Source organism: Corvus kubaryi, unplaced genomic scaffold, assembly GCF_017639235.1.
Source record: "Corvus kubaryi isolate FWS band 111438036 unplaced genomic scaffold, C.kubaryi_AGA036_p1.0 133, whole genome shotgun sequence".
In the NCBI taxonomy this organism is placed as follows: domain Eukaryota; kingdom Metazoa; phylum Chordata; class Aves; order Passeriformes; family Corvidae; genus Corvus; species Corvus kubaryi.
Window position 1 is genome coordinate 41,821,832 of NW_024580667.1, and position 17,168 is coordinate 41,838,999.

Here is a 17,168-nt window from a genome sequence, read left to right on the forward strand (position 1 = left end):
TAGGCTGGGGCGGGCGCTTTCAGCACCGCGGCGCTGGACAGCGCCCGGCGGGCGGCGGGCGAGGAGCGCGGCTCCGCGGCCGCGCGGCAAGGTCAGTCCGCGCGGAGCCGCGCACCGCGCAGCCTCCGCGGCCAGCGCCGCGCTCCCGCCCGCGCCTACCTGACATGCAGCGGCGGCCGGGGGCCAGCAGCACGGTGCCGGTGAGCCAGCCCGGCCGGCAGACCTCCACTTAGCTGCCCGGCAGGCGTCAGGGAGGGCGAGCGAGGAGGGGGATATTTTTTTCCTTCTACTTCTTTTTTTTTTTTCTTTTTTTCGCCTGCCTTGCAGTACGTGCCTGGATAGTTTGTGGATATAATTACTGACTGGAATCTGGGCTGTTGCAGTTGTGCGTGGGGGGGGAGAGAGGAGAAAAGAAAGCATCCCCCCCCCCCCCCCCCCCCCCCCCCCCCGCCTCCCCCACAAAAATTTTTTTTTTCCTCCCCCTTTGCTGGTGGTTCGGACATTTCATGTATTGAATGAACTGGAATTGCTTTCCGTGTGAGGAGGATGGTTGCTGTTACTTTGTGATGAGATCGGGAATGAATTGCTCGGTTTAAAAATGCTGCTTTGGATTCTGTTGCTGGAGACGTCTCTTTGTTTTGCTGCTGGAAACGTTACAGGGGACGTTTGCAAAGAGAAGATCTGTGCCTGCAGCGAGATAGAAGGGGATTTGCACGTAGACTGTGAGAAAAAGGGATTTACCAGCCTGCAACATTTCACCGCCCCAACTTCCCAATTTTACCATTTATTCCTGCATGGCAATTCCCTGACTCGACTTTTCCCTAATGAGTTTGCTAACTTTTACAATGCGGTCAGTTTGCACATGGAAAACAACGGTTTGCATGAGATTGTTCCTGGGGCTTTCCTTGGGCTGCAGCTGGTGAAACGCTTGCACATAAACAACAACAAGATCAAATCGTTCAGGAAGCAGACTTTCCTGGGGCTGGACGATCTGGAATACCTCCAGGCAGATTTTAATCTATTGCGGGATATTGACCCGGGAGCATTTAGGGACTTAAACAAGCTAGAGGTGCTGATTTTAAATGACAATCTCATCAGCACCTTGCCCCCCAACGTGTTTCAGTATGTGCCGATCACCCACCTCGACCTCCGGGGAAACCGTCTTAAAACCTTGCCTTACGAGGAGGTCCTGGAGCAGATCCCAGGCATTGCTGAAATCCTGCTAGAGGATAACCCCTGGGACTGCACTTGCGATCTGCTGTCGTTGAAAGAATGGCTGGAAAACATACCTAAAAACGCTTTGATCGGCAGAGTGATTTGTGAAGCTCCCACTAGGTTGCAGGGCAAAGATTTAAATGAGACCACAGAGCAGGAGCTGTGTAAAAAGAACAGAGTAGATTCCAGCCTAGCTGCTCCCCCTGCCGAAGAGGAAACCTGCGATCCTGGTCCCATTCCAACCCCCTTTAAAATACATGGCAAAGAAGACCCTGCCACGCCAGGATCTGCTCCAAACGGAGGTACAAAGATTCCTGTCAACTGGCAAATCAAGACCAAACCCACTGCTGCCGGGTCGACAGTGAGTGCGAAGAGCAAGCTACCAGCTACCTTTTCCTGCCCGCACATCTGCAGCTGTGATCAGATCCCTGGCTCAGGTTTAAAAGTTAATTGCAATGATAGGAATGTGAGCAGCTTGGTGGATTTGAAGCCCAAGCCGTCCAATGTGCAGGAGCTGTTTCTGAGAGACAACAAAATACACACCATCAGGAAATCCCACTTTCTGGATTACCGAAAACTTAATTTACTCGATCTAGGCAACAACAATATTGCCACCGTTGAGAATAACACTTTCAAGAACCTCTTTGATCTCCGATGGCTCTACATGGATAGCAACTACTTAGACACCCTGTCCCGGGAGAAATTTGCTGGGCTGCAAAACCTGGAGTATCTGAACGTGGAGTTTAATGGGATCCAGATGATCATGCCTGGCACCTTCAATGCGATGCCCAAACTGAGAGTCCTCATCCTCAACAACAATCTGCTGAGGTCTCTCCCAGTAGACGTGTTCGCCGGGGTCTCTCTTTCCAAGCTGAGCATACACAACAATTATTTCATGTACCTCCCGGTGGCGGGGGTGCTGGACCAGCTCACCTCCATCACCCAGATCGACCTGCACGGCAACCCATGGGACTGTACTTGCCCTATCGTGCCTTTTAAACAGTGGGCAGAGATGCTTCGCCCCAAGGTGATTATGAGCGACCTGAGGTGTGAGTCCCCTGAAGATTTCTTCAAGGAGGATTTCGAGTCTCTCTCCAATGATGTGATTTGCCCTCAGTTAAAAATCTCGCCCACATTAACTTCCACTAACAAAAACAGCACCGGGTTGACAGAGACAGGTACTCACTCCAACTCCTACTTGGAGACCAGCCGGGTCTCTATTTCGGTGCTAGTGCCAGGGCTTCTGCTGGTTTTTGTGACCTCTGCATTCACGGTGGTTGGCATGCTGGTTTTCATCCTGAGGAACAGAAAGCGGTCCAAGAGGAGGGATGCCAACTCTTCTGCATCCGAAATCAACTCCTTGCAGACGGTCTGCGACTCGTCCTACTGGCACAACGGGCCCTACAGTGCCGACGGGGCCCACAGGGTGTACGACTGCGGCTCCCACTCCCTGTCGGACTGAGGCTGCGGGCGGGGCGGGGGCGGCCGCCACCCGGGACCGGCCCTTCCCTCTCCGGCCGGGGACAGCTCTGCACCTCTGCTGCTACCTTTTGTGAGAAACGAAACACACAGACACACGCACGCCCTTCCTCACGACCCCCATAGCAAGCGCCGAGGCCCAGTGGGCGGTGGGGGGAGCCCGGCGCCGGGGCGCATCCCTGCAGCGCCGCGCAGCCCGGCACAGTGCGCGCATCTCCCGCCCGTGCGCGGCCGGGGCGGTGACGGACAGGCGAGGAAACGCATCCTTCGGCTCCGGCAGGGCTAAACACGGCTCCTGGTTTTGTTGGGCTTTTGTTCTATTGTGTTGGGGTTTGATTTGCTTTTTTGCCCTCTTCCCTTGTGGACCGACCCCTTTCCAAGAGGCCGGGAAAAGAAGGGAGGCAGAGGACTGGTGTTGGCCTCCTCCTGATGGCAAAGCAGGAGGGGAAAGTTGCACGAAGGCATGAATGTAATGTAAATAAATGACTCCGACTCCGAAACAAATAGACAAATGGACAAAAAAAAAAAAAAAAAGTGCTGCATGGCTCGCATGGATACAACGCACCCCAGGGACGCTCCAGCGCCGACTGGAAGCAGCGTCTAGTTCACACCATCATCCCTCTTACCTGATAAGTCCCTTCGTATCAAACCTTCTATATACGAAATACAGTATAATAATAAAAAGTGCCATTTCGCCAGTTTTTTTGTGTGATCAATAGGCAGTAGAGATCGTACTTTTACTGTGGAAAAAAATTGTAAAGATTTTATTTATGACATAGTTGCATGAATATTCTCATTGGATTTTTTAATTTTAATTTTTTTTTTTGGTGGGAATTACTTTGCTGGGAGATTTGCTTTGTTGATAGTGGGTTGTGTTTTGTTTTTCGGGGGACGTGGGGGAGGGTAGGCTTTGGTTTTGTTTTCTCTCTTCTTTTTCAATATACATATTCAGTATTGCCTTTCCATCTGAATGTAAAAATTAGTACCCTTGATTTCTATTAAGGTAACAGTGTAAACATACTACAAAAAAAAAAAAAAATCCAAGGCAGTTAAGCATGACCAATTAATGTCACTCTAGCGCTTAGGCTGCAAAGTTTAATGGTAGAAAATTCTGTGCTGTTGTAAATCTTACTATAACTTGAGGAAAACAGAACTGAGGAAGCAAGTGAAACTTACTAATTCTATTCGAGGATTTTATAATGGCATATTTTTTCAGTATTAAAGTGAAAATGTTTTCAACTCCGGGTCCTCACCATTTTTCCAGCATCCAGTTCTTGCAAACGGGTTACTTGGGTTTAGGGGACAGAGCCTCCTTTCAGTGCTCTGTGTGTGTTTCTCTCCCTCCCTCCCTCTCTCTCCCTCCCTTCCTCTATCTCATTCATTCACAGGCAGAGACACAAACACCCTTCCTTCCCCCCCTTTCCCAATGTAAATAACACACAGAAGTTTCCTGCTGCCTGCCTCCTCCCCTCTCCCTCCCTCCCCTCGCCTCCATTTTTTTTTTTTTTTTTTTTTTTAACGAGGCAGTGAATCCCTTTATTAATACTGTGAATCTCTCTCTGCTGCCGCTGCTGTCACCGCCTCTGCTGCACACACTGCAGATGTGTTAGGGATGTTAGTGGGAATTTGCTTTAAGTGCCTCTGCCCAGCTTGGTCTCATTAAGCTGGAGCCGAATTTCCGCGGCCGGCATTCCCGCCCGGGAGCAGTTTGCCCGGTGGGGCAGCTGCGGGCGGCCGCGCTCCAGCAGCTGCCGCCAGTGGGAAAACGAATTAGCGCGCAGGGGTTTTCCGGGTCCTGCACTGGGTACCTCCACCCTTTGATATTAAAAGCTGAAAAAACCACGGCGCAGTGCTGCAGTTGGACTTCAGGCAGCTCGCGTTTGATCCCGTTCCTGTACGGGAAAGTGCCCCTAAACTCAGTCAAACTTGTAAAGGCGAAAGTCTCTGCAAATCACTTGTAACTCACAGCTCAAGTCCCAGTGGAGATGTAGAGAATTTCAGTCACGTTGCTCCTGGCTTTCTCCAGGCAGAGAATCCTTTTAAAGAGTAAAACACCGTAAGGGACTTGCTAAACTTCAAATACTGATTTGGTTTGCTTTATAGGAAATGCCCACCTTTGGGATCTGTGAGGAGAAAACAGACATACATACACACTGCAATAGGTATGCTCTTGAAAATGACGCAGAAGCCTGATCCCAGATATTCATGAACTATTAAACACGGGGAATCCGTCATTCCTCCAGAATCCTTTATCACTGTGGAAAAATCTGCAGTCTCCTAGAAAATACCTTGAAGTTTGGCTGGGCAGCTCTGAAAATGGCATGGCCTGCTTAACTATACAAACCATTCCTATTTCAAGGTCCCTTCTTTATTCCACCTTGCTGCCTCATTAGACAGATTTTTCTGCCAGGACACTCTGTGTAAGACAAAGTGAAGGCAGCAGAGGCACTAGTTTGCCATTGTGCAATCTACTGTTGTGCAGTTTGAGAGGAAAAAGCAAATGCACTTACATATGAGCCAGTATTTCTGTCCTTAGGAGGCCATGAAATTTAGCTTAGAAATAGTCCAAAACAACCTGTTTAGGTATAAGCTAGTGCACCCTTAGAAGACTACCTAAGTCTAGCTGCCTTCTTCATTATATTGTAGTGACAAAATTGAGTAACTGAGAAAATTAAGAATACGTCCCATGGTAAAAAGAATAATAATTATGTTAGAAACACTGTAACGGAAGTTAAGATAAAACACATAATAAATTAAAATGCAAAATCACTGACTGAAATCAGACATGCATGCATTTTAGAGAATATAATGCTAAATATGTAATTTTAATTTGTCATCATTGAAAAGTAGCATAAAGTTGCAAATTTTCTCCTTTAGCTTCCTAAAAGTGCTAGTTCATTGGCACACCTAAATAGAAATGTCAGTTCAATTGAAATGTTGAAGACATGTATTTATCGCCCTGTTTCTAGGTTGTGGGGAAATAACAAAATGGAACTTTCTATGTCCTTTTCTGATTTTAACATTCACAGGATTCTTTCTTTCATCTTGCAGACACTTGCCCTTAAGACACATAGATCACCCAGCTCTCTGAGATGATGTAATAATTACCAGGCCTTGAATTACAATGCTTATCTTGTTTACATGTTTAGCACTTCCGTAATTGTTTTTATGGAAACAAAACACTCAACAAAAAAAGAAACATAGGAGAAAGAAAAGGGATTAAGGTTGTTTTGAAGGGGAGTGAAGTGCAAATATATTAAGCATGTTCAGTTTACAAAAAAGTTAATGTTTTATTTGCTGATAAAGACTGTAATGATATTTCTAATATTGGAAGCCTATGAACTATCCATGCTGTGTCAAAATATGCATTTTTTCCTGCTAACTTAAGAATCTCATAACTTCAAGCACAGTATATATCACATTAAGTTACTTTTTGCTTAATCATCACAGCAAAGACATTTATATTCTTTCAGAAAAGGAAGAAAAGGAACAGATACATTATTTAGTTAGTTAAAAAGAAGGTTGTTTGTGGTTTGTTTTTATTTCTGCAAGCACTTCAACTAAGAATAGCCTAGAATTTAAACTGTTGCCATAGAAATATATGACTTTATACATGGTAGTCTCCTGCATGTCATTGCAGAAGACTGAATGAAACTCTAGAAGCAACCTGATAAAATTTTAAATTCATACCCATATGTATCATTTTGAGCAGAAGTGTAATGTTGGAACTGCACAGAAATGTGTTATTATGTTGCTTTACTAAATGTATTGGTTGTGTCAGGTTGTTTTATAACTTCAGTGCAGTTGCACTGAAAATACAGTTTCAGATCTGCTTGCAAACTAAGTGATGTAATCTTTGAGGGGATTTATTGTTTGGTTTGGGTTGGAGTTTATTTCCTGAGTTGTTTTTTATTTAGCTTTAGGGGTTTTTTTAGCAAGAGTGGGAGCAGATGTTATCTGATGTAGAAGAAAAGGCTTTGTGTACTAGTCTTTACTCAGGTAGAAAAGCGATGAACTACAAAAGGTGAATATTTCACTCTTTTTTAATGTTGGTTGCAAAACGCATTAGGGTGAAAATTAGGGCAGAAAGAGGCTGAAAAATGCTAGTCCTTCCCAACAGAACAATTTCTATCTTCCATTATCCGTGAAACAATTTGTAGTTCTCACAAATATAAAATTTTCTCAAAGGCAAGTAGCTCTTAGTAAAGTGACAAACTCTTTCCCTTTGTATTTTTGTTGGTGGTTTCTTAAGTTGCAAAAGACAGCAGGAATTTGCTTGAGATTAAATGGAAGACCTTTCAATTGCTCTTTTTCTTTTCTGTGTAACTTTCTCAAAGGCAAGGCTACATCTGGGGACTTTCTTGGAAAATGGTGCACAAGATATATTCAAATCTTTAACAGCTTCATTTTTCTTATATTTGGAGTTTGAATCTGCATGGCAGTTGTCTTATTCTGCATCCAGCTCTGTAATTTTTTGTACTGTTTGAATCAGTCAGAGAGATTTTGGCTACAATTTTATTCACAGGTAATCAAAAATGGGCACTCTTAGATGTTAAAGGTTCTCATTAGGTAGATCCTTCTGTATTTAGTGAAGTTCCCACAGACATACACAAGAAAGATGGGAGGTAGGACAATTTCTGTGGCTGAATATTTTTGAAAATTTGTGGGAGTTTTTTGTGATTTATGGAACAGAAATTTCCAGGCATTGAGCAGGACTTCTGAGTATTTGACTACTGCACAAATGCTTTTTTTGCTATTTGGGAACAAGTCAGAGGGCAAAGAATTAATAGGTTGTGTTGGTAAGCTATGGTTGTCCAAAATATATGCAGATATTTTTGTAATCTGTTTAAAATTAATACTGTGTTTAAATTGTATGAGAAGTATGGACATGACCAATCAAAGTCACAACAATAATTTTATTTTACTCAGTTTTCCTCAGAGGAATATTAGCACTGGAAAAAATGTGGACTAAACAATGTTGCAAACATTGTATTATATTAAACTACATTCATTATGATTATGTTTAGCAATGGTACCTTAATGGGTTTACTTGTAACAGAAGATGATATCAGACATAATATCTGTGAAACCTTTATAATTTTATCTTTTTGGGATAAGAAATATAAATGAGATCCATCAGTATTACTTCTCCAAGATTAATTACCAGGTCAATGTACATACTGTTATGCTGAATGGTTCCATTTACTAGTTAAAGTTTCTGAATCAATTTCTGTGTATACTTCCTATACACATTCTTCAGTCATGTGAGAGAGAAAAAAAGTCAGCAGAAAGTCCCCTGGAAGGAAATAGCATCTTGCATCATACACTTGAAGACTAAGATTGAACATTCATATCAAAGAATGGACAGAAAAAGCCCATTGTAGAACACACTGAGTTGACTTTAGGTGAATGACTTCTTAAACTACCATTATTTCACTGGTATGAGTGGCACAAAGTGCTTTTGGCAGAAAGCACGGGCTCCACAGAAACAATAGTACCATCAGAATTCCTCAGTATTTCTCCCTTTCTCTTAGGTAGTAGATTGATTCCCCTCAGCTAGTTTCCAGATAGCCACTGTAACAAATTCTCTTAGCTATTAATGACTTTTGATGATGTCATGACCGTTCAGACAGACCCCTCAGGCTTTGGTCTCAAAGCAGGTCTAACCATGGGTTGTCATGTTTGGTTTGTGTTACTTTATTTAATTTATGAATCAACCGCATCTCTTGCAAGTGGGAATTTTTGCAAACAGGACACACTAAAATGTGACTTGAGGAAAACAAAATAATGTAAAGATAATTGTTCTTTTTAATTTAAATGAAGGTTCAAATAGTAAAGATGGGCTGGTATAATGTAGAACACCTATGAAGAAGTTAAGAAGCAGTGTAGTCTGGTGGAAAAACTTAGGGAATATGACTCATGTTCTGGATTACTCTCTGACCTGGAATTAGATAGTATCTTTCTCACCTAGTTTGATGGGCTTGAATGAGCTGCCTTAACAGTCAGTGGTGCCCTAGGAGGTGTCCTGGAGTATCTGAGATGTGTGCATGAGACTGATAGACACAAAATGAGAACTAGGGCACATTTGAATATTTCTGGAGTGGCACCTGGACTCTAGGATACATTAGGGCATTTGAAATAGGAGTAGACACCCATGTGTGAACAACTGAATTGAATTCTTGATCTGTGCTGAGAGCCTGGCGGGTTGGTTCATTTGATACACATAAGTAATTTGAAATATCTTGATTCATATAAGTAATTTGAAATATCTTGGTGTCTGACATGCTGACAGAAAAGACTCAAGGCTTGTAGGACATATGATCAGCTGGGGCCCAGGCAAGGTACTTTAAGACACCACAATTGGCACTGTGTGTCTGTGGGTAGGCAGAGGAGTTGAATCCTAAATGTAGCTCAGTTACATACACCTGTGCTGCAGATAATTAAATGCATTTGAGAATTAAACCAAACCCTTGAAACTACATTAAATAAATTATATCAGAGGTGGTTTGCTGAGATATGACAATTTTTAGAGGATGACTGTTATTTTTCAGAGGTTATTGATAGAGGCCACATACATACCACACATTCTTTCCATCTGTTTTTCTACCCGGGATTTTATTTTCATCTTTTCAAATTTCTAGCTCTTTGACTTTGGGATTGCATCCTAGTGCTTGCTTTTAGATGGGACTTCTATTTTAGTCGGTGCCTTTAGAAATTGCTATAGTACATAATAACTATAACAGTAACCTCATAAAGTAATACAGGGTTCAGGAAACAAAAAATGTAACAACTACAAAAATTCCTGACAGTTATTGCTGATACCATAATAATAAATAATGGGTTCTTGGGTCAAGCTTGAAATATAAATGAGGAATACAATACTCCAGGGTTGAAGTCATTATTGAAGTCATTAAGCTCATCATAATGAAAGATAAATGCCACAAATGGATGAGAAAATGCAGTGGAAAGTGTTTCAGAAAAAAGAAAGTCTGGTTTATGAAAATAAAGTGCAAAACCGTTAAGTGATTTGTCACAGGAGATTTGAAAAGGGAAAAATATAATTTAATTATGGACACACAGTAACAACGTATTCACATGAGAGATGTTTAAGGGAAGACAGATGGTAGGAAAGATTTAAGTGCAGGATGTAGAGTATGTAGGTAGACTCTAGAGATTATTACTCAATTGCCCAGGATAAATATGGCACAGCAAAGTTGGCAGTATTGTGTACTGGGCACTTTGCAAACAATATGGACTTCTAGACAGAAGTGCCAAAACTCACCTTGGGCACGAATGGGGAGAATGCAAGTATAAAAACAATATGGGATTTTTTCCCACTGTTGCAGTTTGGGAAGCAAATTTTTCAAAAGGAGTTAGTTTGTTTATAAAGGTTATTTTTTGAGGTGTCTTTATTGTGGAATTGTCTCTATTTAGTTAGCTTGTTAAGGAAATATTGACAAACAGGATGGTGAAGATCATGGTAGTTGAAAAAAACTCTGTGTATGAAATTATTATCCTTTCCTGGAAGCATTCCTCAAAAAGCTAGGTCAATGGATACCTCTAAATCACTAAAATAGAAAAAAAAGTCTAAATTTTGGGGTGCATTTTCACTGTTGCAATAACCTTAGATCCCTACCAGAAATTGTGTTCCCTGTGACACTGTGTAGCAGAGTACAATAATATTAGTAACAGTAAAAATAATGAAGATACCTTTTACATTTAAGGGCTTTCCGCTTTGGGGTTTTTGTTTATTTGCTTATTTGTTTTCTCTCTCTCTACCTTTTTTACTTTTAAATATTTTTTTTTCTTTTTTGTGCTTTAATTTAGATACACTTTTTTTTTTTTTAATGTAAGAGCATGATACAGAAACAAAACATGATACTGTAAGAATGAACAAAAGGAATGCAGTAAATACAGTGTTAGCCCCTGCAGATTTGCTGAAATTATTCTGAAGGAAGAACTCCTGGTCTGAGCAGCAGAGTGAAAGATGTTACTGACATTGGCTAAGAGCGCCCATGGGAAAAAGAAGCACTTAAGTGTTTGAAAGGTCTTTCTATGACTATGCTGCTATTAATGAAAGATGATCTTAACTAACTCAAATTTTAGTATAAGACAGTACTCTGTAACTAAATAAATTAGAATGTATATTTAGAATGATGATTAGACTGTTGATTTGGCAATAAGGCAATATTGAAATTAAGCTGGGAAGGGAGTGTTTCTTATTACAGATCCATGAATTGCTGTCTGCCCAAACTTATTAGCTCAGCTGCAGATGTGTATTAAATTAAGCCCATTTGTCCTTTGAACAAATTCTTAGCATTCATAAGTTCCAATCTGAATAATGAATCCAAGGATTCTTAGCTGCATTCTTACTGTACCTGAACATGTCCATTATGTTACATGGATGAATTAGGAATGGAACAAAAGTGAAGAAAAAAATTTATTAATGAGGTTTAGAAATAGGTTGCATATTTTAAAGGATCAGTTCTGGTTAGAATTGTTACATCATTAGCACAGTTCTGGTCAGATAATGTAAGACAGATGATTTACATGGATCTTATTTCTATAGATGGTTTTGTGAAAGCAGTAAATTTCTCATTATGAAGCAAAAAAAAATAGGGTAAAGACGTTAAGTAAAGACAGCTAAATTTAAGATAATTGCTATAGAAGGGTTGATACTACCAGTATTAATGAAACTGTAATCACATCTAGTATGATACAGAAAGCAAATGGAAATTATCAAAATATGTGTTTCATTAGAACATATATTTTTGTAGCCAAAATCCCATTCACTGTAAGGTTATGTAGTTTTCAGTGAATTAATACTGTTTTTCCAAATGTCAGGTTTTACTGAAATAAGAAAAATTACTCTTGTAGAGAGAAAAAAACCCAGTTGCAAATCCCTCTTCTGTCTGGATTTATGACCAATCAATGCAGGATCAAATTTTTGAACAACAGTGGAAGAAGAAGCAAACTTAGAAAACATAATTGTGTGACATAAATCCTTTTGCATTGGTCTGAGTTCCCCGTAGGAGTGTCCCATAACTCTTTGACTGGAACAGGATCCTTTATTATGCTAAACTAACAACTGTTCTATCACAACTTAGCTCTTTTCCATAGTTCTCAACTAACTCTGTCCAAGACAAAATTGCTGCAGAAGGGACAAGTCCTTGGCAATGAGAACATGAGCCAATTTGTACTTGGAGGTTGAGCCTATGATTTAATTCTGTTTCTTGCTCATTTAGAAGTGTGACTATCCACAGTGTATCTCCTGTGGTCTCAGCATTTGGGCCAGAGATTCATAGATGGGCTTAAAAACTGTAGGTTTTGTTGTTATTTTTGTTTTCCTTTCTGCTTTCTTCAGTTTATTATGCAATTCCTTCTCAGAAATCCTGTTGGATTTCTAGGACAGCCTCTGATGTCCCTGCCTTTCACTCTGACTGACAATGGACAAGCACACTAGATTATAGCAATGAGAAATTTTATTTAATTAAATAATTTTTTAAATTCTTTTTTCCCATACGTACTAATATTCTATGTTAAAACTGCTAGAATGGTTTGTCGCCTTAATTTAAATTGCTGTAGTTATGACCAATGGCATTTGTATATAATTCTGTCCTCTTTGAACTCAAGGCAGATGTTTGGGATTGGATTTTAAAAAGGGTTTCAATATCATTTGAGATGTGCATGCTTAGGTGGAATTTAAGGCATCCTGGGGTACCTGAGATAAGTGTCCAGAGTTAATACATTTTCTGTTCTGAACTGGCAGCTGGAATTCAGGCAAGATACTTTAGCATACCTTAAGTGTTACAGATGATTATGTTAAAGCCTCTTAAGTGTTCCCCAGCTGAAATGTAACAGCTGTATTGTGACGACATGAATTTACACATCTCAGTCTGTAACTGAATTGCAGCTTCTAAGGTTGGGTGAGCTAAATCACAGCTAAGCTATTTGACTTTTATATTGCTAGAGATAAGTGTGATGAATCTCACACTTGTGAATAACATCGTCAGGATGGAACATTCAATTAAAAATAAGAACACACGTATAAAAGAAGGCAGCCAAACAGTATCCTTCAAATATTTTTTTCACTGTCAAATCACATTTTATTAAAATAAAATCAAAGCATTTCAGACAATACACACAATCGATTATTTTTAATGATGTTTGCTGTAATATTAGGACACAGACAGATACCTATTTGCTTTTAAATTTTTACACCATGTTAATATTCAATCTTACATTACTTGAAATCAAAAAGTAGACTAACATCCTAATAACAATGGCAACAATAAAAATGTGGATTTTTTTGGTTTGGGTTTTTTTTCCTGCTTCCCAAGAGTGTTTTTCTATTGGTTTCAGGAGGACATCCTCAATTTCATGTCACAGAAATTGATCAGAATAAACCAAAGAATATCAGCCAATTTACTTTCAATAGATCACAGTATACTAATTATGAAATAAAATAAAAATATATGTAATATTGCCTCCAATAAACAAGTAATTTTTTTTTGTTTTACTAATGTCAGTCCAAAAAACATCAGTAAATACAGGAGAAAGATGAAACTAACTAAATCCAACTGCTCCTTAGAAAAGTACCCCTAATAATTAATTCATTTGTGACTGAAAGTTAGAAGCCATGGACTTTGCTGTAGTATCTGAGTTTGTAGAATGAGTCTAGTTCTAGTTAGAATCCATAAAGCACACAGATCAATATAACCACAATTGACACTAATTGACAAGGCAAATCGACAGTATTAGGGCAGAGGCCAAGAAACCAGATACTAAATCTTTTTTTTCTCCCTTCCCTCACTATGATGCATGGGTTCTGACTAAAGACGTAACTTTCTGAAAGCACAGATTATATTAATCAGATTAATAGATATGCCTATTAAGATTTTTTTCTTCAATCAGTCGTAAAGATGAGTTTCAGTGTACTCATTCTGCTGAAATTCTCACACCTGCACTCTAGAGTTCTCCTGCTGAGCAAGTCACCTTTGTCTTTCTGTAAGGTCAGTGGGGAGAAATGGGAACTGTTCAGGTTCATGTGACATTTTGGAATGCCAAGAACAGTTCAACTGTAGACATAGACACCAAATTTAGCTAATTAAATATTGTCATATGGGTGTAAATAGTTGTGTCTAGACTCTTATTGCAGTCAAAGGAATGGCCAGTGTAGAGAATAGAGAACTGAGAACAGAGAATAGAAGGTGCCTTAGGTCAGTTTAAACAGAACGTAAAACTCAGCTTTTAAATGTAATATTATTTTGGGTTTCCTGGAGTATCCAACATATCCTCTAGCTGCCACTTGAGAAGCTTGTAGTTTTTTTACAGGTCCTGGTTCATATCTGTGAACTCCAGGAGTGTCCTGGTTGTCTGAGATATCCTAAAACATCTCAAACCAGCCATTTATGCTTTGGCCAAGTTTAAGTTTGTCATTGACTGTATGTGGAACTTAGATCCTTAGTTCATATTTGGACACCTATGTTTGGAAGTATGAATCTCTAAATAAGCCTTATCCATATTTAGAAAGAGATAAAGCATGTTTTAAAAGTTTTATTTCTTTCCATTCACTCTAACGGGAATCTAGGGCACCTAGTCTAAATATACGACTACAACCATAAACAGCTGCATTTCCTCAAATTGATTCCACACTTTGAGTCTTTCACTTGGGCCATCTATTCCTTTGCTGTAAAATAGCATAGTGTCAGTGACCTACCTGAATAGAGAGGCAAGGATTCAGGTGCCTGACATCTCCCTCTTACCCCTTGCTCCAGCTGTGTGGAATTCTGGAAAATACCAGCCTCATAATACATCTGAGTTCTCAGAACCCCAGGGGACCTTCCTTCACTTCAAGAAGTCTGATTCCATCAAGAAGTGGCCCTATTGAGCGCAGACATCCTTGCTCTGGATTCATCTTGGAGGAGAAGGAGGTGGGGTGGGGAGGGGGAAGAATGTAGAAGTTTTAGCTCTTAATATCTCAGAGATATTAAAAGCACAAATTAAAATATGAAAATACCTGGAAGTAGTTTCCTGTCTCCAGAATAGCTCATATATGCAGAAATGTCATGCTAATTCCGAAGAAATCATGCTGATGGCTGATAATGAAAGTATTCTTTTCCTCCTTTATTGAATCCTTGTAGTATTTATTGCACAAAATTGCATATTATTACCCAAAATCCATGATGAAGAAAAGTTTGAAAATTCCTGCTGAAACTAATATTGAAGTTATGAGAAGGATTAGTAGAGACCTCAGTAGTAAGCATAAATTGTTAAGAGGAGTTAAAACTTATAAAAATGTTCTCTTGCATCATTCGGAAATGAATTGTAAAATACAGTTTTAAGTCAAAGTCACTAGAAATATCTTTGGATTTATAGTAATTAACTATATGCCCTGTTACCTTCTGTAAAATTTAAAAGATTGCAAGAAGCAGAGTAAAAATGAGAATGAATTGGCTTAAGTCACTTAGATTTAAAAACATTAGTGATTGTTTTAAATAAAGTCAGTGTTGTCATTTGCCTTCTAGCTCTCATGAACAAGGCTGTACAACATAACCACTATACATAATTTACAGATAATGATTTGGAAAAAAAATCAACTCCCCAAAAGTCTGCATTGAAATAGAAATTTTGTTTGAAGAAATATCTGAGAAGGGTGAAACAGAATGAGGAATTTCACGCTGGATTTTTCACTACATTAGGCAGTCTGTGTGTGGCAAACAAAAACAGCTCAAGTTTTTATTCCTAATTGACTCTGATTCCTGGTAAATTATGCATATGAACATAGTTCTGTAAGCAAATTTTAATTATTTTTCATGTTAATATAATACATCCAACCAGATATTGTACATGACTATTATGTTCCTCATCACACTATCTTTCTCACTGGATTCAGTGTGTTACTAAAATTTTCGTTGAATTGCCCTATGGAATGGTAGAACAATTTCAATTTATTAATTTTTCTCTTATTTCTCCATGTCTATCAAAGTAAAGTTTCTATCATACAATTTGTATAACAAGCTATTTGTAAACAACTGGTTAGATCCTGATGCAGCTTTCTGAAACAAATGTTACATTTTTACCTGTTTCCCAGTATTTTGAAACAGTCACATGGAAAATCAATTGCAACATATAGATGAGTCTTCAAAAATATGGAGAAAAACTTTTGCCTTGTTAGTTCAACAGACACTGGGATAGTAATAATAATAATAATAATAATAATGCTGCATTAGGGCAAAACCCAAGAATTGCTTTACAAAATGGGAATCTTTATTTTGTACTCAAAGTTTGAGCTCAGTCTGAATTTTCAGACCACATGCAGAGGAAAGGCTAATTCAAAAGCAGTCCCTCTGCTACAGATCTATATATTAGGAAATCATCTTGAATGAATTCCGAGTTTCAGTTCAAAAGCAGTAATAAGGTTGGTAATAGAATGGAAAAAGGTAAATAAATGGCATTGCTTTAAAGTTTAGAAAATTTAAAATTAATACTTTTTAAATTGCCAGACACTTGGAGCAGGATTTAACTTCTTCCATAATCACTTTCTTCCTACTGAGCTTTATATAAGAATATGGTTTAACATGCCTTTAGTGTGCCACACACCTACCCACATATAAAATATGGTAATCTGATTTCATATTTGATGTATAGTTTTGTAAACTGGCATTCAAATCAAGAAGTGTGAGACTTACTAATAGTTGAATTGACTTATGTCTATCTATGGTATTTTACATTAATGGAAAAATCAGCATAAATGAGGCCTAATCAAAGTTAATTCTCTAGTTGCTTGGCCATGTTAATGCCATAGTCTGGTATTCACTGTGTATTCAAAAATTCCATGTATTCAGTGCAAGTAATGCAGTAATGATGGGCAAATCTTTAACCAATAGATTCTGCTCTTAGTTAATTCCCAGTGTTGAATTATATTAATGTGTAGACCATATGTTTTGAATTAGAACCGATATATAGTTGTGAATATTCTGGCTAGTGGAGAGAAGGCATGTGTTCATCAGAAACTAAGTTGCTTCTTCCTATTTTGGGAACTGAATAACTACATACAGTGAAAAAATGTTTTTTTATGTTGATGTCAGAATTGTGGAATAAAGCAAGTAAATTAGGACCCTAATGTATGTGCCTAATACCATTTAAGATATTTTTTAGATAACTGAGAAATGTATATAGTGATGGCAGATGTGCACAGGTCTGAAGAGAACTTCATATCATCCTGGAGAGAAAGATGGAGACCAGATACCATGTCCTAGGACACCTAAAATGTCACTGACACCTATGTAAATGCACTTGGAAGAGAAGGGCACCCTGACACTATTATCAGTTTGTTCAAAATGCCTGTGTCAAGTCCCTGATCCTCAAGATCAGGACTGGGGAAAATGGGATCTCCCATGGTAGAAGAAGGTCCACTTTGAGACCATGTGAGGAATATAAATATGCACAGGTCTGTGAGATCTGATGAGGTG

At 39.2% G+C, this 17,168-nt stretch overlaps 1 protein-coding gene across 1 annotated transcript; it reads left to right on the top strand.

Moving 5' to 3' along the window:
• The first annotated feature begins 103 nt into the window (after positions 1-103).
• Positions 104-3,933, top strand: SLITRK1 (SLIT and NTRK like family member 1). Its single transcript, XM_042044016.1, has one exon. The coding sequence runs from the start codon at positions 599-601 to the stop codon at positions 2,675-2,677; it is 2,079 nt and encodes a 692-aa protein (XP_041899950.1). The 5' UTR covers positions 104-598; the 3' UTR covers positions 2,678-3,933.
• Positions 3,934-17,168: the final 13,235 nt, after the last annotated feature.